At 33.1% G+C, this 27,476-nt stretch overlaps 1 protein-coding gene across 1 annotated transcript; it reads left to right on the top strand.

Moving 5' to 3' along the window:
* On the top strand, positions 1-27,476 carry LOC132715203 (fibronectin type-III domain-containing protein 3A-like). Its single transcript, XM_060698192.1, has 12 exons — positions 1-60; positions 3,167-3,305; positions 5,161-5,226; positions 12,075-12,187; positions 13,071-13,176; positions 13,640-13,812; positions 16,624-16,815; positions 20,914-21,242; positions 22,035-22,235; positions 22,805-22,971; positions 24,978-25,102; positions 25,530-27,476. The coding sequence occupies exons 1-12, from the start codon at positions 1-3 to the stop codon at positions 25,869-25,871; spliced, it is 2,013 nt and encodes a 670-aa protein (XP_060554175.1). The 3' UTR covers positions 25,872-27,476.

Raw genomic sequence — 27,476 nt, 5'->3', positions numbered from 1 at the left:
ATGGATAGAAGAGGCCCAATGATTGATGAATTTGCCCTGCAAATAGATGATCAGATCTCTGTAAGTGTTTATTTATCTCTCTGGAAGACAAGGGGAGGTAATGATTGATCTATGGCACCCAATTATAGAGCCCGACCAAGGCTGCATTTTCACAACATTTTAAGATGGGACTTCCAATTGGCCGAGTTGGTTAAAAAAATTGACTTCAGACCACTCGCCCTTTACCCACTGTGCATTCAAATCCTGCTAGGGAGTTTGGATTCTTTTGTCAGGAGGAAGCTATCCAGCTATCTTATTGGAATGTTGGTGGTTCTTAAAATCCGGTGCCTGCTTGGAGCGAAAATAATGCAAGGGAGGGACAACTGAGGTGTTTTCTCCGCCAGTAAAGCCGGAAAGGGACTTAGTCGGCCAACACCTTTATGGTGTTTGATGGGCAGTTTAAAAGGCAACCCAAAAAATTTAAGCATGGTCCTCTTAGCAGATTCTATTGTTGTTGGCATATTCACAATCAGTTTTTTTGTTTTGTAAGACCTTTCTAAAATGAAGTAAAAATATTATTATATTTAAGGCAGGGAAAAAGTCGTCTGCCTAAGCACAAAATCTTAAATTCATCAGCAGAACAAAGTCGGTGAAAAAAAAATCTAAGATAATTTAAAATTTTATAGACTGGTTGTAGAGGCTTGTCTTAATCATTGATGGTAATGTGTTACCACTTTTCTGGATGTATCAGACACAAAATTTATAAAGAATGATTATGTTAAGATTTAGGTTCTAGACTACCACCACCTATGTAACCTAGACAAACAAGTCCTTAATTAGGATCATTTCTTTTCATTTACAATGTGGGTTATTACAAAATCTCAATAAAATCAGGTAATACTGTATATTTTATATTAAAAAAAAAACTTTCAAAGTTATTGCATTTATATGTTTTGTCCTCATTATGGACTGTATTGCAGAAAACAAAAATATGTTGTTGTCGTTTTTTTGCATTGTATTGAGAGAACAGAAAGATTTTGCCATTTATTGATCTAATTATAGGGAAACTTTAGACTTTTCTGGCATGATAATGTTAATAAATATAAAATCACTGTAACATTGTCTCTCTCCTGCAGGCAGTTTCTAACTTTCATATTAGGAAGGATAATAAAGGGGGAAAAAAAAACAACAATATCAAAATATTAAAAAAATACCAAGGCAATAAGTTATTTATGGATCAAATTTCACTGGATACTTTCACTGGTAAATTTATACACATTTGATAAAATTGGTATATTAAAGTCTATAAATTGAGGGTTGACTGCAAAACTGCAGTAACTTACAGGACATTAAGAAAGACTTACCACAGTCTTTCAATCAGCCCTGGAAATGCAAATTAGAATTGTTATTATATAAATATTAAGCCCTCCTTAACAACAGGAATATTTATTCCTAGTGGGAACTGGGTGTTGCATACAACAATATGTTTTGTGTCAAGTTTCAATCTTTGTGTTATCCTTGTATCATAATGTTGTATGCCATATGTTTAAACCTGCATGCCTCCAGATGAGCCAAAATATTTCAAGAAAATCAAACTTGAGAAGATAAAAAAATCACAATATTTGAAGAAAAGTAAAACAGATTTAAGACCCAAGTTATAATTGAAAATTACATGTTATTGTACATAACCCAGAAATGACAAGAAACAACATGCAAAGGTTGCATAGGTTCATTTTAATGTGTTTACGCAGTTTCATTTTCACTATGCATTATGTACTTATATGAATTAACTGTACATGTTTAACATTACTTACTCTCATATTTACCAGGGTCATGGGTTTTATCCCCGTTTACAAATGGTTTTCCACTGCTTTCACATAGAAATACATGGCTTAAGAAGAAATAAAGAATATTAAAAAATTCAGAGTAAGTTTTATGAAATTTTGTTGAACTAAAATCTTTTTATTGAAGACTGGGATTTGACCTTTAAATTGTCAAGATTTACAGGGCTAGAATGCCACCAGTATATTTGTGGGGGGGAGGGGGCGATTCAGGTAATTTTGAATGATTCATGGTCATTTCTTAAACAAGGAAAGTATAGTGGTACAAGCAAGAACAGAAGGGATTGTAAAGGAAGCTAACAAAGGTAGGCAGGTGGTTGTAAACATGTTTGTGAACTTAGCTGGCTACTGGGTTATGATTATGACACCACTGGTACATATGTATTGCCATCTTGGTTATGACACTTTAGTGCAGTGATGGGATAACTCCTAACTGCACTGAGATGATGACTTACTCTCTTATGCCTACAGTATTTAACCAAGATAATCAGAACAAAAGTTCCATGCTAAATGCTATCATTTTGGTTTTGAAATATCTGGAAATCCTGAATAACTGCTCTAAATTCAAGGAAATGCAAAATTCAGTTTTCACATTTTATGTGGTAACGATTGATAAAGCTGAAGGGTTGTTAAAGCTATAATTTATGAGTCCTATAATGTTAGTTATACGAGTTTCAACTAATCCACGCTACTCAAAACTAAGTTATATATCATAAATATTTTCATAAAAGTTAATATACTTTATTTTCCAATGTGAAATCAATTTGCTTTTAGAAGAGGAATAGTTGAAAGCCTGACATTGTGGTTTGGAAATCAATAATCAATGAAGAGTGTCAGATTTTGATAGTTGTATTTTGTAGATATAAGATATTCAAGTGATATAGTTCAATAAATCAATTAAATGTTTTCAAAATACAAGTTCTTGTGACAATGTAAATATAATATACAAATGATTAAATGGGAGAACATGTTTTTGCTCAACTATTCGACAAATATGGAGAGCTGTTGTTATCAACATAATGTTGATGTCGGCGTCCCTGTCATACTTTGGTTAAATTTTTGCATGCAAGTTGGTATCACTCCTAAGTAGGATTGCACAGAAAAATATGTCCTAGCTTTAAAAATGAAATATTTTGTCACCTAATTGCAATGACTGATTAAATCCTATTAGATTGAGAAGGTATTTACCCATTACTGCACTTAGGTGATTATTTTTGTTATTCAAGGACTTTTGGTAAGAAGAAGTTTATAGCACTAGTCTTTAAGACTTTACAGGGAATATTATATCATTTATCCGAGATATATAAAACATTAGTTATACTGTTTAATTTTTATTTTATTTATAGTTAGCTGCAAGGAATGAAGAAGGCAATAGTAAATGGAGTGATATTGTTGCATATAAAACACTTCCTGCTCGACCCGACCCCCCTAGCAAACCTCAAATTAAGGGGAAAATTCATCCACATTATTTTAGAATCACATGGGGTAAGTTTGCAAAAAATTGTTGTATGATATTTTAGACAGAAGAATTTATTTTCAGGTAACTTAAAGCAGCATGCCTCCAAATTCATGCAGGATGCCTCTATTTCATGTGAATTGTAAAGTAGGAACTATTTTCCTTGTAAAAACAAGAAACTAAAGAAGGAACTGTATTCTTTATAAAGAAAGCACTCTTTTCCTTGTAAAGGAGAACTTTTTTGTGTAAAGAAGGAACTGTATTCTTTGTAAAGAAGTTACTCATTTCCTTGTTACAAAGGAACTCTATCCCTTGTCTTTTACTTGTAAAGAAGAAACTCTATTCTTTGTAAGGAAGGAACTCTGTTCCATTTAAAGAAAGAACTCTATCCCTTGCTTTTTACTTGTAAAGAAGGAACTCTATTCCTGGTAAAGAAGGAACTCAGTTCCTTGTAGAGAAGAACTCTGTTCCATGTAAAGAAGGAACTATATTCCTCGTCTTTTATTGTAAAGAAGGAACTATATCTCTCCTTTAAAAACAAGGATTTCATTTTGTTTGAAATAACCAGGCCATTAATTAAAGTACATGCTTGAGAGAGAATGATATAGTAAATATCAAAAGTAAGAAGATGGCAGAGGCTTATTTCCAACTCTGAGATCATGATAAAACCACTGACAGGAGTAAGATCTCTACCTCTCATAAAAACAGAATATTGACAGACTGTGAGAAATTTTAATAGAATGTATCAAGTTGGATTCATGACAGCATGTAGATTTCATTTAAGTCTCCACTTTTCTCTTGGTAGTATAACATGTCTCAGATTTTAATTTTATGAGTAAAACTTTTTATACTCCATATTTCTAGCATAGTTTTTGCCACTTTGTTTACGTATTTTCCTGGAAAATATTCTTGGCATTTCACATCATGCATATCGTTAAATCTTGGTTTTTATTTATTACAGATGCTGTTGTGCATATTTTTTTGTTTTGCTGTTTTCCTGCACTTAGTTTCTCATAAAGTGCGGCGGGAAGATTTGACGAAAATGTGGTTTAATTCTTTTTTTCCTTTGAGTGAATATTAGGAGAAAAGGAATGTTAATAAAACTGATTTCTTAGCTAAGTTGGGAGGAGGTTGTCATTGGAAAAGCATACAATCTTACAAGATTTAGTCTTCATTTTGTAAAATGCCTGGGAAACGTAAACTTGCATAAAGGGATCACCTCTGGATAAAGTTGTTAGACTGTATTTTAAAGAGGCTTTTTCATATAGTGTAACAATATAAAATAATAATAATACTGCATTGCGTGATGGGAATTATCATTATACAGCTAATGGTTATGTTAATTTGTTTTAACTGTTCTATTGTATAGAATTAGATTGGCCTGCATGCCCATGCAGACTTACAGAACTATACACTGTAGCTTACATATGGTGTTTAGATAATGTTGTCTGGGGCCTATATTCAAACAGGACAATAAATTCAGTAAAGAAAATTGATAACACCATTAAAAAAATAACAACATAGTTTTGGTGGTCTGGTGCTGGTTTTCGTAGTTTATCCTCTGGATCATGGCCTAAAGCCGGTTTGAATTCACCAGAGCATAGGTTCTGTCACTAGTTAGTAAGAGAAAGTATTACTCCATTCGGCTTGTGTTAGTTATAATGGAAATGTACTTTTCTCCTGTAGGTTAAAAATCATTCTCGGATGAAAACATCTTGCATGAATTTGATGAATGTATGATTTGATGAAAGAAAATGCTGGCAGTTACATTCATTTTGTTTTTGTTTATCTTATAGGTCCTCCTAGGAAGAGTTAAGAAAATAGTTAATTTTGGATGTTACAATCAAATAGTATTTTTGATTTCTTTTTTTTTTTATTTTCTAGATCCTCCAAAAGATGAAGGTGGAGCTGAAATCACCAAATATATTGTAGAGCTAGATGATGGGAAAGGTAGGTTCAGATCTGTTAGCATATAACCTTAAACTTAGAATGGACTGTTAGGAATTCATAAAATCGCGGACAATTCCCCTCCCGGACGATTCCCCTTCCATATTATTTTCACAACCCAGACATTTCCCCTCCTCTATATTTTACAGGGCAGACAATTCCCCTTTTGTTATTTTGGCAGAGGGGACAATTCCCCTCCAATTTTTTGAGCGGCAGGTGTCATTATACATAGCTGCGTATGAAAAAAATCTTTAATCATTCTTATTAAAATGAAAGTTTTTACTCTTAACAACAAACTGTTGTGAGCGGAACTTTTAGCAATCATTATTTCACAAAGGTGACATTATACAGTCTTTAATCATTGCCGCCGCTGCGTAAGATAAACAAACTGTCAATAAAAAATCTTTAATCATTGCCGCCCTTAATTAAATGCTCTAAAAAAATAACGGGATGGGAAATGTCCGGGTTGTGAAAAAACATTCAAATTTACTGGGAGGGGGATCGTCCAGGAGGGGCATTGTCCAGATGCCGAATTCAAAGCAGGGCAAATTCATTACACAAATTCAGCAGGTTTAAATATAGTACTAGTTGGTAGATGTTTGAGATAATGAAATAATATCAGTAACAATAAAGTGAGGTAATATAGTACATGTATATGGTGTTTGTTAATAATCCAGAACAGATTTTAAGAAGTAACATTTATTTAAGTATGTTGTTCATTGTTATAATTAATGAGAGTTAAATATGATATTTTTTTTACATACAATGCTTTCTGACCATAGGATCAGGTAAAATATATAACTATTTTAATTTAAATGTTTGTGGTTGATAAATTGTTTCTTGAATTTCTTTCCAACTTTGTTGTTGTCATGTTCTTGTAACGTTTCATCATTTGAGTTGAATATATTGTCATTCTTTTATTTTTCTGTCTCCATAATTCACAAAGTCTAGAATTTCTGTACTTGGTAAATCAGTACTTTGAAACAAAAGGTGTCCATTGCAGAATGGTTAAGGTCATAGACTTCAAACCACTCGCCCCTCATGACTGTGGGTTCAATCCTGTCAGAGACTTTGGATTCTTTCAAATGAGGAAGCTATCCAGCTTGCATATGAAACTTAGGTGGTTCTACTAATGTAATCTATAATGCCTGAAATAATGCACTGAGGGGCACTTGATGTCTTCCTTCACCAGTAAAGCTGTAAACTAGCCATATCACCTCTACTGTATTGGTGTGACCCAACATAATGTTAAGAACAGTAACAGATTAACCCCAGTCCTGCTGTTGGCATGCAACCATTGCAGACCGAGATAAGCTGGTACATCTGTGTCATTTGATAATGGTGTACAATATTCACTAATCAATCAGGAAATAGTATGAATCATTCAGATGGATATTGTCTAGATTAAAATATTGACAATTTCCTTTATGATATTTAGCTCGTTAATGGTTTTAAGACATTCATATTTTATTTACTTTTCCTTCTGTTATAAAAGCAGCAATAGAATTATGTAATTTAAGAACATCATTCTGAGGACAAGAATTTTTTTTATCTGTTGCATCATCCACCTTTGAGAAAATGTTGAAATAGTTTTAAAATGTTAATTTAGTGTAACATCTGCAGAGCTACTGACCCTCTGTAGAGCATGAACCTCTTTACAGCAGCCAAATAAGATCTTTCCAGTCTGAGATTAAAAAATAATGCATGCTCTGTAATACATCTACAATAAATAATTACTGAATGGTCGTGTTTGTGTAGCTTGTTTGTTAATTTCAAACTAAGGCTTTACATGGAATTTAACCTCTCCAGAGCAAACCCCCTCATCAACATCCAAAATCTTTGCCCACATCACAAAGGTAGTTGCTTTGCAGAGTTCATCCTATTCAAGTTGACTATTTTTTGCTACAAGTCACTCGAACAAATTGCTATTAATCTATTTTCATTCTGTGTACATGATTTCAAGTGTTACGTGAATGATTAATTGACACGATACATTATTTTAAGACTGTGGACAATATGTCTGTCTGACCTATAGCCTAGAGCTTTGAAAAATGAAATATTCTATAACTGTGACCCATAGCTTTAGGGAGAAAAGGAAATGTTTTCACTGAATGTTTATATGTAAAGAAATGTATTAAATGTTGTAATAGAAAGGACATTAAAGACTTGAGTTGTCTATCAACATAATGTAGACATAGAATTTATTTTTATTTTTTTTACGAATGTGTACATTTATTATTAGTATTGTTGCAATATAGAGTTCCTTTTGTATATATTAAAAAACTGTATAAAAATCCTCATTTAAAGGGACTTGACTTAAGTCTAAAAGACTAAAAACATAAAATTTGAATTTCTTACATAAATCAGCTTAGGCACATTAAACAGAAAGGTATTAAAAGATAATGAAGAAATATACTCAGAAATAAATAGAAAATTGTAGTTTTGTGCTTTAATTAGTCAGATTTTAGGGTTGGAATGCTTTTCAAATTTTGGGTCATTTTGACAATTGGAATAATTATTCAGGGAAAAAGGACATGAGCAAATGATCTGAAATGTTGCACATGCTTCATTGGTCTAGACTAACATCTGTTGGAACATTAATCTCGAAAAAATTATTTCCAGTCCCGTCTTGTCAATAAAACCTCAGTGGAGTCCCTTTAACTCATAACTTTTCATATACTGAACAGCTATCTTTTAATTATAAGAACATTTAAAAAACATAGCAATAGTAATCAATAGCAATGATATAGCATTTCTATAGATTAATAGCAAAGTTTATGGTAGTAACAAATTTAAAAATACATTGAGGAAATGCAATAAATGGACATCAATGAAGTCATGACAAAAATGATAAAAAATATTTGTAGCAATTACTTTAATGTATTGCTTGATTGAAGACATGATTTTGTTCAGATTTTTTTCATTTGTTTATTTATTTATTTGTTTTTTAAAAAAAGGGAAAATGACTGGTAAGTTTATAAAGTTGGTATAAAAGGGGGAAATAGAAAACTCATTTAGTAGGTTATAGAAAGAAAAACATATAAAAGTGTGACAACTTCAACATTTTCGTTGTAAACAAGTTTTTGTAGTGATTTTGTTGGCTTTGTTTTATAAGTTTAGGGGGTGTTTTTCTACCACTGCTAGAATTATTTATGTTTTAATGTTGATTTTGTAATAAATTGAATAGATTTAGATAAGAATTATTTTATACTTATCCCCTGTTGTTCGTGCTTTTACCATTGTATTAGGGACTTATTTACCCTAGGTTAACAATGAAATTACTTTTCTTCATTCAGCAAAGTATTTTGTTTCAAATTTGTATTGAATATTAAAGCTTTTGAGTTGTGAGTAAATTATGAGCTGTAAGTCTATGGGTTTTGTGTCTATAAACCAAGGAGTTGTAAGTTTATGAACCTATGGGCTGTGAGTTTATCAACCTATGGGTTGTCTGTCTGTTACTTATGACACTTAAGTTTATGAACATCTGACATGTGAGTTTATAAACCCATGACACTTGAGTTTATCAACCTATGACTTGTGAGTTTATGAAGCTATGACTTTTGAGTTTATGAAGCTATGACTTTTGAGTTTATGAAGCTATGACTTGTGATTTTAAAAACCTATGATACTTGAGTTTATGAACCTATGACACTTGAGTTTATGAACATACGAGTTGTGTGCTTATGAATTTGTGAGTCTTTGAACCTATGAGTTGTATGTTTAGATTAGAATTCAGGTGCACTGTAATATAGGGTCATACATTTTGTGTGATTTTAATGCCTCCAAGCATATATCATATAAAAAATGAGAAGAAAGAAAAATGAAGAATATAACAACTACAGGTTTGATTGATTAAATAGCTTGTCTGAAATTTTCCATTCACAAAACAACACTTACTGAACACCTGTTACAAGGTACAAGTCAGGCTGGCCTATATTTCCTGGTTTTACAATATGAATAAATAGTCACAGGAAATGCTTGTTTTCCTTCATGAATAATAAATTTAATTGGGCTATGCAGTACACATAGAAATAGAAAATTAAAGAATGAATTTGCACCTGTTTCAGATTGGCAGGCCACTGCTTTTGATATTTCCTGGTTAAAATAATTTTCTAGGAAATGAAACAACTCCCTGAATTAATATATTGTTGATAGATAGATAGATGTAAAACTTGATCAATGTACACCTGTCACATGATTTATATCTGTTACTGTAAATGATTGATGTTTTGTGTTTTGCAGTTATATCTTGTCTTTAAATTTTCTTAACATTATTGTAAAACATAAGTAAAAAATAAATGTGTACGAGGGGTGATCCAAAAATTCGTGGACAATGTGTGTATCTCCATAACGTGACGTCCTACCGAGGTGAACTCTTTGGATATTATTAATCAATGCTTTTTTAATAAATTGACCAAATTTTAAAACACCAATTGCATTTTTTATCTATATATGACAACATAAAAACATTAAGTATCAAAATCGCGGCGCAGCTTACTTTTTCTCTGTGATGTAAACGTTTTCATCTCATTTAAACACATGTAAACCCTGTGCAAACAAAGAAAATTGCGGGAAACGTTATAATAACGTTGTTTTGATGTGTATGACATCATTCTGTCAGTATTAGAAGACATTTTGAAGTTGCGGTTATTTTACGCTCATGCTTTAAAGAACAGGTGCTTAAACAGCTTTATCAAAAATGGACGTCACGGATCCAGCAAAATTTCGGACAGTTATACAGTTCTGTGTAAATCTTGGAAAGACGCCTGGCGAGACAAAAACAATGATCGAAAGTGTGACAAATAAACCGTCAGTGTGTCGTTCTCTAGTTCTCAGTTTGGAGCAGAAGTACTCAGTCATTCACCATATTCGCCTGATCTTTCCCTGTGTGACCTCGCCTTGTTTCCCAGGTTAAAGAAAGAGTTGAGAGGGAGACGTTTTGACAATCTGGACGAGTTGAGAGGAGCCACCCAATGCATACTGTCATCATTTAGCCAGGAATGGTATGCGAGTACATTTAGAGACTGGGTCCGCCGCCATGAAAAATGTGTGCGGGTTAAGGGGAATACTTTGAAAAGTTATAAGGCAAAACGGTAACATAGATTACTTCCTATGATAGCATAACGTCGTTTGTGACGTCGTGAGCTGCGCTGCGTTTTGTCATGTCTATGTATATAAACTGGTGCAGAATCGTTAATTCTTGTACAATCTTTACAATATTTTGAAAATTTGTCGACATATGCTCACTTAATAAGATACTAGAATTTCATGTGATTTGCTTTATTATGTCTCCCCCACCTCGGGGGGAGACATATTGTTTTTGCCCTGTCCGTCCGTCCGTCCGTCAGTCCGTCCGTCCATTCTTCGTTTCCGGACGATAACTAGAGTTCCTTTTGACCTACAGCCCTCAAACTTCATAGGATGATTGGTCTTATAGAGCTGATGATCCCTATTGTTTTTGGGGTCAGTAGGTCAAAGGTCAAGGTCACAGTGACCGTTGGTCAATTTCTCGTTTCCGGATGATAACTAGAGTTCCTTTTGACCTACAGCCCTCAAACTTCATAGGATGATTGGTCTTATAGAGCTGATGATCCCTATTGTTTTTGGGGTCAGTAGGTCAAAGGTCAAGGTCACAGTGACCGTTGGTCAATTTCTCGTTTCCGGATGATAACTAGAGTTCCTTTTGACCTACAGCCCTCAAACTTCATAGGATGATTGGTCTTATTGAGCAGATGATCCCTATTGTTTTTGGGGTCAGTAGTTCAAAGGTCAAGGTCACAGTGACCGTTGGTCAATTTCTCGTTTCCGGATGATAACTAGAGTTCCTTTTGACCTACAGCCCTCAAACTCATCAAAATCCTTCAAAGGGTTGAAGAGTTATGGAGCAGACACAATTTCCTTTAATTTCGTTTGTGAAACTATATATGATATGACATTCAAGTGTCAAGTAGACCTTGACCTTGGAACCAGCCATACGAAACATGTACTCTACACGTTCTCTGGATGTGGTGAATTTTTGTTTCAAGTATCTACCAGAGAGGCTTCATTGTGAAAACGAGTGGAGTCATCCCAACACACTACAGTTATCATGATTTTACATACATTGTAATTTGAGTTGTCTTTCAATAGTGTAAAAAAATCTGACAATATGAACGTTTGTTTCAAGTATCATCAAAATCCTTTAAAGGTTTGAAGAATTATGGAGCAGACACAATTTCATTTAATTTCATTTGTGAAACTATATATGATATGACCATCAAGTGCAATTTCGTTTGACGCCCGCCTGCCATACGCTGATTGAATAACCAGGATTTTCAAAATTGAATACCTGGTTAAAAACAAACAGTTTAGGAAGCATCTTCTCATACAACCTTAACAATAGAAACCATCCATAGACAGCCTTCATTGAAGTGACTACCGGGTATTTACATTATCTTATCTCCATTTCCATTCCTGTTTCCATTCACAGTTATTCTCAGCAGTGGGGGAGACATGCGCTTTTTTACAAAAGCATCCTCTAGTTACTTTTTGTTTTATGCAGCGTGTCCATGAATTTTTGGATCACCCCTCGTATTTCCTGTATTTGTTTTATGTGTTATGAGATGATGTTTTCGTCTTATAGGTTATGTGATTGTGTTTTTGTCCTGTAGGTTATGAGATTGTATTTTCGTAACATAAGATAATTATGAGATGGTGTTTTTGTATTACAGGTTATGAGAAGGTATTTTTGTATTATAAGTTATGAGATGGTGTTTTGTATTATAGGTTATGAGACGGTATTTGTTGTATTATAGGTTATGAGACGGTATTTGTTATATTATAAGTTATGAGATGTTATTTTTGTATTACAGGTTATGAGATGGTGTTTGAAGGTACGGAGCGGGAACATACATGTTATGAATTGATTCCGGGTCATACATACCACGTACGAGTTGCAGCATGCAGTGTTGGGGGTCGTAGTGATGTAAGTTTATCATTTATAAAACATTTCACTCTATATATGAGCTGAGTCATGACAAAACCAACAAAATGCTTTTGCGACCAGCATGGATCCAGACCAGCCTGCGCAACAGTCTGATCAGGGTCCATGATGTTCCCTTTCAAACTCTATTACAAGTAGATAAACTGATAGGGAACAGCATTGATCCTGATCAGACTGGGGGGAGGCGCAGGCTAGTCTGGATCCATGCTGGTCGCAAAAGCATTATGTTTGAAACAACACATAATTGTTTTTTCCAACAGAAAATAAAAGCTGAAGGTCGCTTTAAATGACTGTGAGCTGTTGGTTGCTTAATATTATTATAATGACAAATTTCTGACATTTTTAAATCCAGGGCAAATCCGTTATTTTGATTAAGCAGTTCTTGAAAATTTAAAGTTAAACAGATGAATAGTTTAAGTAAACCGAGAGTTTTAGCTCATGCAATTTCTTTGTCACCCTTAGATTGCTCCCAGTGACTCTGAACTGCTCACTATTTCAGCAAGTTCATATTTTGAAAATTTCCCTAAAAATGATGAATGGTTTCATTCAGATATTGAAAAAGATGGTCATAGTTCATTTAAGATATTTATAGTGTTTCATGGGTTAATGTTTAAGATATTTATAGTGTTTCATGGGTTAATGTTTAAGATATTTATAGTGTTTCATGGGTTAATGTTTAAGATATTTATAGTGTTTCATGGGTTAATGTTTAAGATATTTATAGTGTTTCATGGGTTAATGTTTAAGATATTTATAGTGTTTCATGGGTTAATGTTTAAGATATTTATAGTGTTTCATGGGTTAATGTTTAAGATATTTATAGTGTTTCATGGGTTAATGTTGGAATTTTCTATTTTATTGACAGTTTTCTGAAGTTTGTATTGCAACAACTCAGTCAGTACCACCAGGACAGTGTTCAGTCCCAAAACTTCAGGGCAAACCTAAAGCTACATCTCTACACCTCAGATGGAGTAAGAACTTTCTCTTTTCTTATCATTATTTTATGCTTTAAAACTTTACTGTTTAAATAACCTGTTTGTCTCAGTGAGGCACAACCCAGCATCATAGATAAAAGAACAAAATAAACAACTTTTGTAAAATTTCAAATGTTGTAAAACAGCAACTTATAGAAATCTTTTTATAAATATTTTTTGACCGGTTAAATTTTCTTGGAAATTTTTTTTTATTAGTACTGACAGAAGAAATCTATATGAAAGAAAATGGTAATATATTATTACTGCATGTTTGATTTAGCTTAGAAAGTGCAAGAAGCAGTGTGAAGAGACCAGGAAATTTTAACATTTAACCACCTTCTTTGTAAGGAATAAAGATTTTACCAATTTTGCTATTGAAACAAACTGTCTCTGTTTCATTTTGATTGGTTGTATGTCTAATTTCTGCTATTTAATATTGGTTATATTTTCTTTTAACCAGCGTGTCCTGATAATAATGGTGGTGCCCAGGTGACAGAGTTTGCGGCCCAGATGATACTTCCCGACAACACAAGTCGAGAGGTTTACAAGGGTCGGGACTTTGACTGTATAGTAGCAGGATTGTCCCCAGGGCGTCCTTACCTCTTCCAAGTTCGAGCTTTCAATAGAGCAGGGGTGAGTTACGATAATTTATTTATACTTTTTTTCGTTTTGGAACTTTGGCTTAGGTGAGAAGTTTAAATGGCAATACTGCCTTGAACTGAAGGTGATGTAAAATGTTAGTTTGTGAAGTTTGTTTATAGGACAAGATATGTTTCAAAATGTCAGTTAGTTTATAAAGTTTGTTTAAAGGACAAGATATGTTTCAAAATTTTATTGATTCATTGAGCGGCGGTGGGCAATTGTCAAGAGAAGTAAATGTCCATGTACCCATTGCCCCAGACATCCGGGACTGTCCCGGAAATGGGATGTGCCTGTGTTAAAGTGGAAACTGATGAAATGTTATTGATTATAGTAACTGACGTATGCTACCAGTAAAAGATTAGAGCAGCCTGTATGTTACGGACAGTTTGACCAAACTTTATATTATTTGATGCTCTACTTTTTTATAAGTATAATTATGGTACAAGATCTAGAAACCAGATAAGCTGGAATAAAATTTAATTAAACCAGGCGTTCCATCAATTCACTGGTACAGGAAAAACATTGTTTTAGTTCAATTATCCATGGGGTGTGTTTCCGCTCAATACAATTATACCATGTATGTTAAATATTTTTTATGAGTGTTGGCAACAACTGTTTGAAACACCTTTGCATCTTTGCTAGCAGAAAATATAAAAAATGAACTTCTGTTCTATCAAAACAGAAAAAGAATAAGATGGCATTTTGATTTCCATTTTGTGTAGATTTGTATTTTGTTTTTTCATGGTCTTTCAGTATGCATGTTGTAAATTCCAGAATAATTTTCTGATCTATTTAAGAGATTATGCATTTTCAAGGATATGCGAAAGAAAAAAAAAAATGCAACCGAGATTTGGTTTCCATGGCTGTTTGACATGTAATTTACTGTAAATTGTGTCTGTCTCATTTTAAAGTTCATCTTAAAATTAATACACCATGTCAGGAACATGTTTCCATTTTAATTTCCAGGAAAGCTTTATCTATTGGATTTATAAGCTACATAGGCCTTTTTGCACACTTATTGTATCCCAGTCATGAGTTAATATTAGATACAACTCTCTTACATATCACCCCTATTATCATTATGTGGAAAAAAAATGAAAAGGACATAAATATCATTTTATATTAAAAGAGATTCACTGAGGTCAAAAAGCCAAAAAAAAAAATAAAAAAAAAAAAAATCATAGAATTTGATATTCTTGGATATATCAAGTGATTACACTTTTAATAAAACTGAAACATCTGCAAAAAATAAATACAGGAATACATTGAAAATAGATTTTTTGCACTATTTCCATCCAGGTTTGAGTTAAAAGTTAGCAGTGCAGTAGAGTCCTGTTAAAGTTTATCTTATAGTCTACAAATGTTAAGCTAACTGCAATATCATTAAATATCAAGATTAAATGTTTGTAAAATTATTTTTGACTATCAAATCAATTTACTGTCAAACTTTTGTAAAAAAAACACCAAATAAAAACCACATGCTGTATAGGTTGTTTTTTTTTTTACATTTTTAAAGGAGTATATTTTATTTCCTGATGTGAGAGATTATAATGAATTGTTTTGAGTAGCCACCTATCAAGACCTTTATTTAAAGTTTTAATGAATTAAAGTCCTTGATGACAGAGGTGTATGACTAGGTATGTTGATATTAAAATACTGACATTGTGGCACATTGTTGCATGTCTGCCTGGTTACAGTTTTTATGAGAATATTTACAGTGACATTATGTACATACATGTATAATGGTATATAGTGTGTTAACAGGTGAAAGTCTAAATAAGTTTACATTTTGCCATGATTCCTTTCAATTTTACAATGTACTTTGCATGAACAATAAATAACCCAAAGTGACACATGGAAATTTCTGTAAATTTCTATCGGAGTTTACCTGTAACATTCAATTTATAAAAAAAAAAGTGGGGCAATTTTTTTTTATATTTATGACAGATTTATTTTTTAATTGTCAATCACCATTAAAACAGTCACTTTTGAAACATAAAGTCAATTCAGCTCAACTTGATAAAGAAAAAGCATTATGTCAATTAAAATAACAAAATCAACATTTTTGTACAGAATCTTGCATAATACACACATCAATTTTTGCCGGTACCATCAAATATTATGAATGAATATAGTGATAATATCTATAGATATGTAGAAATAAAATGTTAAGCAGATGTAAATGAAAATTCCAGAAAATATGAAAACAAACTGATCATATCTCTTCATATTACTTTACCATTTCCCCTCACTGATTTCTAGATAAAAAAAAATTCGTTTATTTCTGTAGTGATTCAAGAGTTAAATGCTAGACTTGTTTTCTCTTGACTTTGAAATTCTTGGAACCAGTCTGATTCTCTTTTATTTGATTGGCTGATTGTTAATTACTCACAACTAAAACTGCTGCGAAGGGTGCTGTTAATTACTCCCCCATGACTAAAAATGTTACGAATATCCAATCTCTGAATAAATTACTTACTGAAATATTTGTGTTTTGGTTATCATAAGGTTTGCAAACTTAAATACACGTTAGACAATTGAAAAAAAAATGCAAAAAAAAAAATGGTAAAGCTTTACCCCCAAAATATGTCATCTTTTCAAGTTTGACCAAAAGTCTTGTCTTGGTGGTGGTTTTTAGACAGTCATATTAGCCTTGGCCTTAATATGACAGTGTTCGGCTCAATATCAAGGCCATCATGAAAATTCTTAATTATATTATTACAATATATGATTGCCTAAAGCCCAATAACAAGGCCATTATGAAATATTTTAATTATTGACAATATGATAACATATTTTCAGGGTGGACCTTGGTCTGAGCCTCTAGAGGTTGTCAGCGGTGCTGGTGTGCCGGACCCTCCCAAGATGCCACTGTGTATGTGCAGGTCAGCACATAGTACACTCGTGCAGTGGGAGGGGCCAGTTAATAATGGTGCTACAATAACAGACTATAGATTAGAGTGGCAGTTAAAATCAGACCAAGAATTCGCACAGGTAACCATTTGAACATTTTATTTATTATGCTCCCTGAGATTTGGTTTGGTGGAATATGCATGTATAGTGTTCTGTCCTTGTATCGCACATACATACTTATTGCGATAGCACCATCATTGATTATTTGTTAACTGATATCTTTGTTTTTACCTTCCATGGACCTCTATTCATGCATTGAATTTCAGGTTACAAGGTCACATCCTCACAGTATCACAGTTATACAATGTTTTTAGCTTCATCAATTTATTTAAGCAAAATTTGTAAGCATTGATAGGTGATGCTAGACCTCTTATTGGCTGCTTTACAACTAGCTGAAATGATTTTCTTTCTCGGTAACAAAGACAGAACTGCTCAATGTTAGTATTTCTGTCACTTAAATTAACCCTTAACTGGCGAGTAGAAATATGTTATTGCATTATAGAACTATAAAAAAAATTCAAGGTATATCAATTTTTAGCTCCACTATACAAAGTATATGGAGAGCTGTCCTTCTCCCCCGGCGTTGGCGTCGCGTCCAGATTTCAGATTAAAGTTTTGGTGCAGTAAAATATTTTTCATATAACTTTTTCATTTCTTAGAGAAACAACTTCAAACTTCAAATGTGCCTTTCTTAGCACCCATGTTTTCAAATTTATCTCCCCTTGAACTTAGAATTTTCCTTAAAAAATACTATTTTTTACTGTTGCTTCTTTATTTCTTAAGGGATCAATTTCATACTTCAAATATATGTTCCTTATCATCAGTCACATCGTATGTGACAAGGTTCATAATTGCACCAATATTTTCAGATTTATCTCCCCTTGAACTTAGAATTTTCATAAAAAAATACTATTTTTTAGCTCGACTTTTCTATGAAAAGGGGAGCTATCCTACTCGCCCCGGCGTCGGCGTCGGCGTTGGCGTCACACCTTGGTTAAGTTTTTCGTACCACCCCACTTTATTTCAGAAGTATTACAAGTATGGCTTTGAAACTTACCATACTTGTTCACCATCATAACCTCCATCTACAGACAAGAGTACATAACTCTGTCAAGGTTTTTGACAGAATTATGGCCCTTTTTTGACTTAGAAAGTGTATTGAGCTTGGTTAAGTTTTTTGTACCACCTCACTTTATTTCAAAACCATTGGAGGTATTGCTTTGAAACTGACCATACTTGTTTACCATCACGACCTTCATCAACAGACAAGAGGACATAACTCTGTCAAGGTTTTTGACAGAATTATGCCCCTTTTTGACTTAGAAAATACATTGAATATGGGTAAAATCCACTTATTGCCTTAACCCTTTGAGATATTGCTTTGAAACTTTTAATGCTATTTCACATCATTACCCCCATCTGTACGCAAGAGAAGGTAACTCTGTCAAAGATTTGTTTTAAAAATTAAGGCCTTTTATCGACTTAGAATCTTGGTTAAGTTTTTAGTACCAGTCCACTTTTTGACTGAACTGTTTGAGATATTAATTTGAAAGTTGGAATACTTGTTTACAATCATGATTCCCAAACATGTCCAGGAGAAGGTAATTCTGTCAAAGATTTTATTTGAATTATGGCCCTTAACTGTCAATGTTTTGTATTATAGGCAAGCACTAAAAAACTTAAAAAATCTAAAAAAATTCATTCCTATCCACTGAACCTGCAGTGTTCAAGGGTATCACACAATTCAGTAAAATAATTCTTCACTAAATATCTTAATGCTCATGGCCATTGTTCACTTTAAAAATACAGAGATTCTTGTATTGCCTTTTACTGCAAAAACTTTTTTTATTGGCAAGCAATAAAAAAGTCGAGCGCGCTGTCTTACGGACAGCTCTTGTTTCTGTTACTTCTTTATTTCTTAAGGGATCTATAAACCAATATTGCAAGAATTATTTCCCCATAAACTTAGATTTTTTTTTACTTGAAAAATGTTATTTCTTTAGTTTTTAAGGTATCTACCTCGAACTTCAAATAATTATTCCTTAACATCTATTACATTTTATTTGACAAGGTGCATAACTCTTGGAGCAATATTTTCAGATTTATCTCTTTTTGAAGTTTTTTAAAGAAATATTATAACTTCTTTACTTTTTAAGGTATCTACTTCAAACTTCAAATATATATTTCCTATCATTACACACATGTTGTGTGACAAGGATCATAACTCTAGCGTGACTATTTCTAGAATTATTCCCCTTGATCTTGGAATTTATGTTAACAAATGTTATTTTTTTAGCTCACCTTGCACAAAGTGCAGGTGAGCTTTTAGGATGGCCAACCAAATGGCGTCCCTCGTCTGTCGTCCGTCCACATTTTAAATATTCTAAGGACATCTTCTATGATACCGCAAGGCCAATGTTAATGAAACTTGGCAGGAATACTCTTTGTATGAAGCTCTATCAAGATTGTTCAAAGAATTTCATTTCATGCAGAACTCTGGTTGCCATGGCAACCGAAAGAAAAATCTTTAAATATCTTCTTTTAAAGAACCGTAAGAGCTAGAGCTTAGATATTTGGCATGAAACATCTTCTAATGAGTGTCTACCAAGTTTGTTCAAATAAAAGCCCTAGGGTCAAAATTGGCCCCGCCCCAGGGGGTCATTGATTTTCCCTATATGCATATAGTAAAAACTTAAAAATCTTCTTTTAAAGAACCCAAAGAGCTAGAGCTAAGATATTTAGCATGAAACATCTTCTAGTGAGTGTCTACCAAGTTTGTTCAAATAAAAGCCCTGGGGTCAAAATTGGCCCCGGCCCAGGGGGTCATTGATTTTCCCTATATGCATATAGTAAAAACTTAAAAAATCTTCTTTTAAAGAACTGTAAAAGCTAGAGCTTAGATATTTGGCATGAAACATCTTCTAGTGAATGTCTACCAAGTTTGTTCAAATAAAAGCCCTGGGGTCAAAATTGGTCCCGCCCCAGGGGGTCATTGATTTTCCCTATATGCATATAGTAAAAACTTAAAAAATCTTCTTTTAAAGAACCCAAAGAGCTAGAGCTAAGATATTTAGCATGAAACATCTTCTAATGAGTGTCTACCAAGTTTGTTCAAATAAAAGCCCTGGGGTCAAAATTGGCCCCGCCCCGGGGGGTCATTGATTTTCCCTATATGCATATAGTAAAAACTTAAAAAATCTTCTTTTAAAGAACCGTAAGAGCTAGAGCTTAGATATTTGGCATGAAACATCTTCTAGTGAATGTCTACCAAGTTTGTTCAAATAAAAGCCCTGGGGTCAAAATTGGCCCCGTCCCAGGGGGTCATAGATTTTCCCTATATGCATATTGTAAAAACTTAAAAAATCTTCTTTTAAAGAACCCAAAGAGCTAGAGCTAAGATATTTAGCATGAAACATCTTCTAATGAGTGTTTACCAAGTTTGTTCAAATAAAAGCCCTGGGGTCAAAATTGGCCCCGCCCCAGGGGGTCATTGATTTTCCCTAAAATTGCATATAGTAAAAACTTAAAAAATCTTCTTTTAAAGAACTCAAAGAGCTAGAGCTAAGATATTTAGCATGAAACATGTTCTAATGGGTGTCTACCAAATATGTTCAAATAAAAGCCCTGGGGTCAAAACTGGCCCTGCCCCGGGGGTCATTGATTTTCCTTTTATGTGTATAGCAAAAACTTAAAAATCTTCTTTGAAAAAACCCAAATAGCTCGAGTTTAGATATTATACATGAAACATCTTTAAGTAAATATCTACAAAGTTTGTTCAAATAAAAGCCCGGGGGTCAAAACTGGCCCTGCCCCAGGGGTGTCATTGTTTTTAACTATATGTGTATAGTAAAAACTTAAAAATCTTCTTTTAAAAAACCCAATGAGCTAGAACTTAGATGTTTAGCATGAAACATCTTCTTATGGGTGTCTACCAAGTCTGTTCAAATAAAAGCCCTTGGGTAAAAATTGGCCCCCGGGGGGGGGGGGTGCGGGGGCGACAGGTGAGCGACCTCAGGGCCATCATGGCCCTCCTCTTGTTTACTGTAACTTAATAAAAATTATACATAATTGATTTTTCTTTCATAGTTTGTCTTCCTTACTGTGTCCAATATTTCATTACTAAAGCTTTGCTGTCTCCTGTGACAGCTCTTGTATAATCTTGTTTTATTCATATTTCAGCTATATTTTGGCCCAAACACCAGCTTTGAAGTAAAAGGACTAAATCCTGCAACATGTTACGCATTTAGGGTCCAAGCAATAAATAGTGCCGGGCATGGCCTATATAGCCCTGTAGCTATGTGTCAGACTCCTCCTTCAAGCCCGTCTGCAGTTATTTCAATACGCGCAAGCGCGGCAGCCACAAGTGTTCATTTGGTGTGGAAAGAACCGCACGATAACGGAAGTGAAATATACGCATATAATATAGACATTGGAGATAAACAGTTGACATGTGTTAGTGCTGTAACGGAATACACGTTAGAGGATCTAACACCAGAAACAACTTACAAGTGAGTATTGTAGATTATAAATTAATATCACTACACCAGTAGAGTCAGGTCAACTTGCACGTCTATGAATTCTAGACCCTATACTGGAGACAGGTTCCTATTGTAGTCAGCTAAATATTGGAAAGTCTATTGGGAATGCAGACCTGCCCAAGTTATTAAGGTCTTTGACTTTAAACTACTTACTGCTCACTGCTGTGGGTTAGAATCTTGACAGGGAATTTGAATTCTTTTATGTGAGGAAGCTATTCAGCTAGCTAATGGAGTGTCATTGGTTCTACTCAGGTGCCCATTCATGCCTGAAATAATGCACAAAAATTGGAAGGACAACTGAGGTCTTAATACAGTTTTGAAGAAATTACGTTAGATTAGATTCATGATTTTAAAAATAATACAGTGTGACAATTATATGTTTTAACAAAGTACATGTATTATGCTATGTGAATAAACTTTATGAAATTAATACATGTATTAAAGGATATGTCACATCCTAAGCTCATAAAAGACATGTTTTTCTGAAGAACTTATTCACTCCCTCCAGGGATTGATACTCAGGTCCTCAATGAGGTGAAAATCTCCTTTACATTGTTGGTCATTTGTGTCTCATTTGGGTTTGGTGCAATGGTACAAATTGTCAGATACTGCATGTCTACTACTTCACATTAACGGTCAACAGGGTTTGTTTAATTGACAAAACACATCTTTTGTTTCTGCAAGGTTTGTTTGACAAAACACATCTTTTGTTTCCGCAAGGTTTGTGTAATTGATAAGATACATGTGTTTTTGTTACCACAGGGTTCGTATTCAAGCAGTGAATGGTATAGGAGTAGGAGCATTTAGTTCACAAGTGAAGTTCACGACTCGAGCTTTACCACCACGACCGCCAAAACTTGAATGTTGTGGAGCATCACATAATAGTATAAAGTTAAAATGGGGAGAGGGACGTAACATAGATCTCATCACCTTTACACTGGAAATGGATAGGGAAGATGGAAAGTAAGTTTCCGTGAAATTAGCTTCTAACCCGGTCTTCATGTGTTAACTTTGTCTGGACAAATTTACAATTATAAACCACCTGTTAACCTTTATTAAAAATTCTATGTAAAATCTCCTTGGCATTTTATTCTTTTACTCAATAGCATGAATTAGGTTTTCTTTGTTTTACATAGAATTTATTTAAGTTTTATTGTGTAGGTAGCTTTAAGTTTAAAGACACACTGTTGAATCTGTTCCTGGAACCAACTTATACTGAGCAATGAGTGTAAAATTTCTTCCTGAAGGAATCAAGGACTTGCCCCTGAAGGGGTTTGTACCCATGCAGCTAGCGACCATTAGATTACTAGTAAAATGCTTAATGACTAGGCCATGCCACCACATACAATAAGGTTTTCTTTAAAAAGCTGTTAAGTAATTTTCTATGGAAATTTACCTTTACTTTTATGTTTCCTAGAAAATTTATGTAAGTTTTACATAAAAAAATCTTTCAAACTACCATACCTTTACCTATCCTAAACCAACCATCACTCTTACTAGAAATAATGACAACCTAATCTTGTATTTTTCAGTTTCCAAGAGGTGTATAAAGGTCAGGCATTTACGTATAAAGTAAATCGTCTGTTGGAGATGACAAATTATGATTTTAGGATATATGCTAGTAACGATGCTGGAAGCGGACCATACTCAGAAACTTATACATTCTCCACGACCACCGCCCCACCCCCAGCATTAAAAGGTAAAAACCACACAGTCATAATTAGCAATGTTAAAGTTGATGCATGATTATGCAGGGTTTTCATTTTCATCTGACGGAACAGATGTGACAATGAAAATAACAGATTTGGCGAAGGATCAAGGGGAATAATATAATATAAGCTGAAAATACAACCAATTTTAAGTGTTCCAACCAATGATATGGATCGCTATTTTGTTAATACTGAAAACCCTGATTAAGGGTTGTTTAATTTAAAATAATTTGCTCTTCACAACCGTTGACATGCATTTGCCATCAATATAAATCCAGGCCAGCTAAGGCATATTTGTGCAGTCTCACTTTAGAGGAAGAGACACTAAAAGATTTGGCTTGTCCTGCCATCTTTAATGTCTGTCCATATACTGACAAAACAATGTAATGTTTTTAGTTGGTATTTAAATCTATTGTTCACCTGAAGTCTTGAGTTGACTCAATACAAGGCAGGGTATATTCAGAAATGTAGTGGGAGTGTTGTTTTACAATATTACAAACTTTGACGGTAGTTATGATAATGTAATGTATACAGGTTATTTGTATAGACACATTCCTGCTCTTCTAGCTTATGTTCTAGTTTGCTGAGTAACAAACTTGCATGATAATAGAATTTCAGTGGTTCATTATATACAGCCTGGTTTTCTAGACTTTAAAAGATTTAATGAGTGTTTTATGTAGTTTTTTTATTAACAGAAAACAGGATGTAATTATGTACTGTTGTGAAACAGTCACTCACTGAGAAATTTGTTGCTTGTTTTTTTTTTTGGGGGGGGGGGGGGGGGGGGGGTGAAGAATGTGCTAAATTCTTGTATGCTCTTGTTGTATTTTAGATTTATAGTGAAATTTGAAAAGTAAACTTTTACATACAGCCACACAGAAAGAGAGAAAATATTTAATAATAAAGTTTTTATAGTTAGTGCAGAAAGGTCTTCTTGAGTTTGAATGATGAAAATCTCATTGCTGCAACAATAAATAAAAACCCAGATAAAACCAAGTAACAACAAGGGAAAAGTTATGTAATGATGGTAGAATCATTAATCCTATATATGCTTTATAACTAGATATGCCAATAGAAAACTTGATTATTATATTGATGAATGGCAATTTGGTGCATGAACAACTGGGTATAAACAACTATATAACTCAAGGGATTTCAATAAACTTCACAGAATGGTTATTAAGTGCAATGGTACATATTATTGGGATGTTATGATTTGATCTGTTTTTGGCTTTTTGTTCATTTGAACTTTGTTCATACTGTTTTTAAAGTGCTTAAATTTGAGCCCCTTTTTTAAAAAGTGCTTAAAAATGAAAAAGTAGTTAAAAGTCATTGACTTTGATTACTCTCTTGAAAAGTGTTTAAAAAGTGCTTATATTTGCTGCAAATATGCTTGAACATGATTAAATGAAATAGTGTCTGTGAAAATCAACTGTTTTACAATTTACAAAAAAAAACAACTAAAAAAGGGATACAATTTAGTACCAAAATTAATGAAATGTTTGCCCAACAGTAACAGGAAGGGGACAAATTGTGCATTTGAAACGAATATATTGTAATTGGGCCCCTTTGTTGTTCTTTTACAGAAACCATAAAATGGCAACCTGAAAATCTGTATTCAACAAAAAAAGGCTTGAAAAATTATCCATGGGTTGAAGAAAAGCTACTTTTTCATTGGTTACAAATGATATAATTATATGCAACAAAAATTGTGCTTGAAAAATAGGAAAATTCTGCTTATAAGTGCTTGAATTTTGCATTGGATGTCTGTACGAAACCTGGTTTTTTGGTTCAATATATTTATGTTATACTGATGGATAACTGGTTTTGTAACAATTTTGTGTGATTAACAGTCCAATGATTATTCTTCTTACTTGGGAGATAATTGGGAGTCTAATTGAAGCTATACAGAGCAGTATATATCTACTTTTATTTTGTTCGCATTTCTTACATTACATAATACATATGTATTTATATTTGGTTTTGATTTTTTCAGCACCAAAAGTTGATAACATTACATTAACAAGCTGTTTGGTGGAATGGCAAGCATGTAAACGTATGGGAGAGGACAGGATAGTATACGTACTGCAATTACAGAGTAGAGATCATGAATATAAACAGGTATGTCAACATTGTAATTCTACAACTAACAAGTCTGCTCTTTCACATTACAACCATAAACTGCTGAATTTCTTAACTGCACTTGCAGAGATATGTTTTTTTAAAATGAGTGGGGCATGCATAAAATCATTGGCAAACCTTCTGAAATACCAGCCAAATATTTTCTTCCAAAACATTTTAATCATATTTTTGTAAAATATTCATATATAATAATTACATTGACATTCTATGTTACAAATTTTTCAAAAATTTACCATTGCGTTATAAAAATTACCTGTCGCTTTTACTGTTTTTTTTTTAAATCTCGATGAAATATGTAATCAGACATAGCTTTGTACACTTTTATCAAGAGCTAATTTAGTAGAAATTTTTTATAAAAAATATTATTGATATTTTATTTGTTACACTTTGATATATTTTTATGCAGATTTACAAAGGGTCAGAGACTTCATATAGCCTTGATAATCTACAGTGTAAAACTGACTATCATGTACGTGTATGCGCTATCAGACAATTCAGTGATGACAGTGAAATTAGCGGGGCGTTTAGTCCTGGTCAGAATTTCTCAACGGCTAGTCCGGAACCTGTTAAAAACATCATTTCACCATTGGCGGAGACAAAAGTGTCGGAACGTAAACAATTGACAGATCAGCAGTTAGCAGCGTTATTCGTGCTAGGGATCACTGTGGTGGCTGTGTTAATTGCTTATATAGCCCAGTCGTTCTTGTCGTACACGTCCGGATCTGGAAATATTCGTGATGAAGTGTGATAAAGTAGCAATGTTGTTGGGGGATGATGTTGGAGAATATATATATATTATATATATATATAAACCGTTACGGATATAACAATAACAGAGCTGGAATTCTGTACAAAATGTTGTGATTCTATTGTTCCTTGTTCTTTTATTTCTTTGGCATTTAAAAAAAAATTCTTTTTCGTCATTTTATAATTTTTTCTTTCTTTTTTTTTCAAAGAAATTTTTTTGTCCATGTGCAGGCACAATGACTTTTGTATTGTTAAGAATATTATAGTGCTATGTTATTTATAATGACACGAGACCGAGTTATTTGGCTAAGTTGTAAAACAGCTGATAAGTGATTCTTTACAATTTATGTAAAATGACTTTCTGTAAAAAAAAAATTGTCAACCTTCCCTTGTTGTTTAAATTATTAGGTATAGAAGTGAAAAAGTTTTCACCAGTTTTCAATATTGATTTAATACCAACGATGAAAATATGCATGAAGATCAAAGAAACAAAACTTTTGGGCATAATATATCTGAGTCTTGATTTTTGAATGTTATTAATGTATATATAAATGGTCTTCATGAAAATTATTTAAAAAAAGAAGTAAGTGTAGGTCTCATTATTTTGCTTGTTGCACTCTGATATATTGCCAAACTAAATTCCCCTTTTTTCTAGGGAAAGGGAAGTAATTAGATTATGGAGGTGATCACATAATTGGTGAGAGTTACCTCCCTTGCATAAATTTCATTATTATATGATTAACATTATAACATGATTATAAAATGCACACCTCTGTGTTCGAATCACATACAGGATTATTTTGTAAGGCTGGTCCAAGATTTCATTTAAGTTTATACAATTTTTGTGCCAGTTGTTTCATTTTGCTTAAAAAAAATTTTTTTTCATTGTCATACTTTTATGATTGTGAAAAGTTCTATTCAGTTTTCATATAGCTGAGTATAGGACATTTTATTTTCTTTGGTTGTTTCTTATGAATGAAATAGTGGAATATATAGGAACAAATGTCAGTTTATCTTCATTGTTCAATCTTGGGAAATGGTATATATCAAAAGATAGGGTGTTTATTATTTTTATTAAGGTCATGGCCACATACAGCATTTTTCATATTTTAACTTTTTTGGGGGATAAAGTATTTCAACATTAATGACTTCTGCATCTTAAAAAGACTTATGTTTTATTTGAAAGCTGGAAGCAAAAGTGATTGATACTATGATTAAGAAATTAGACCAAAGATGAAGAAAGAGGAAACAGATAATTAAAAAAGAGCATGATATTAGTTTGAAAATAGCCAGTTTCTAAACTGTTAAGTTTTTGTTGGATTAAATAGAATCTGGGATTGTGTATATATACACATATTATTTTATTATTCATTATTTTAAAAAAATATGGGCTTTGTCCATAAATATTTATTGTGTCAATGCTAAAAACATATACTTGTGTAAATCTTTCATTTTCATACAGGCATGTTTTATGCCACTGCTGTGAAGGTCCTATTAGTTCATTGTTGCAAATTAAAAAACAAAAACCAATTTGAAATAACTCAATTGATAATAAAATATTTGTATGATACTGTATTGCAGTAGTGGTAGACTCAAGTAAAATACT

This window comes from Ruditapes philippinarum, unplaced genomic scaffold (genome assembly GCF_026571515.1).
Source record: "Ruditapes philippinarum isolate M1 unplaced genomic scaffold, ASM2657151v2 ctg4720_1_1_1_1, whole genome shotgun sequence".
NCBI classification, from domain to species: Eukaryota; Metazoa; Mollusca; class Bivalvia; order Venerida; family Veneridae; genus Ruditapes; species Ruditapes philippinarum.
Note: the sequence above shows the minus strand (reverse complement) of the source record. Positions and strands in the feature narration are given on the sequence as shown.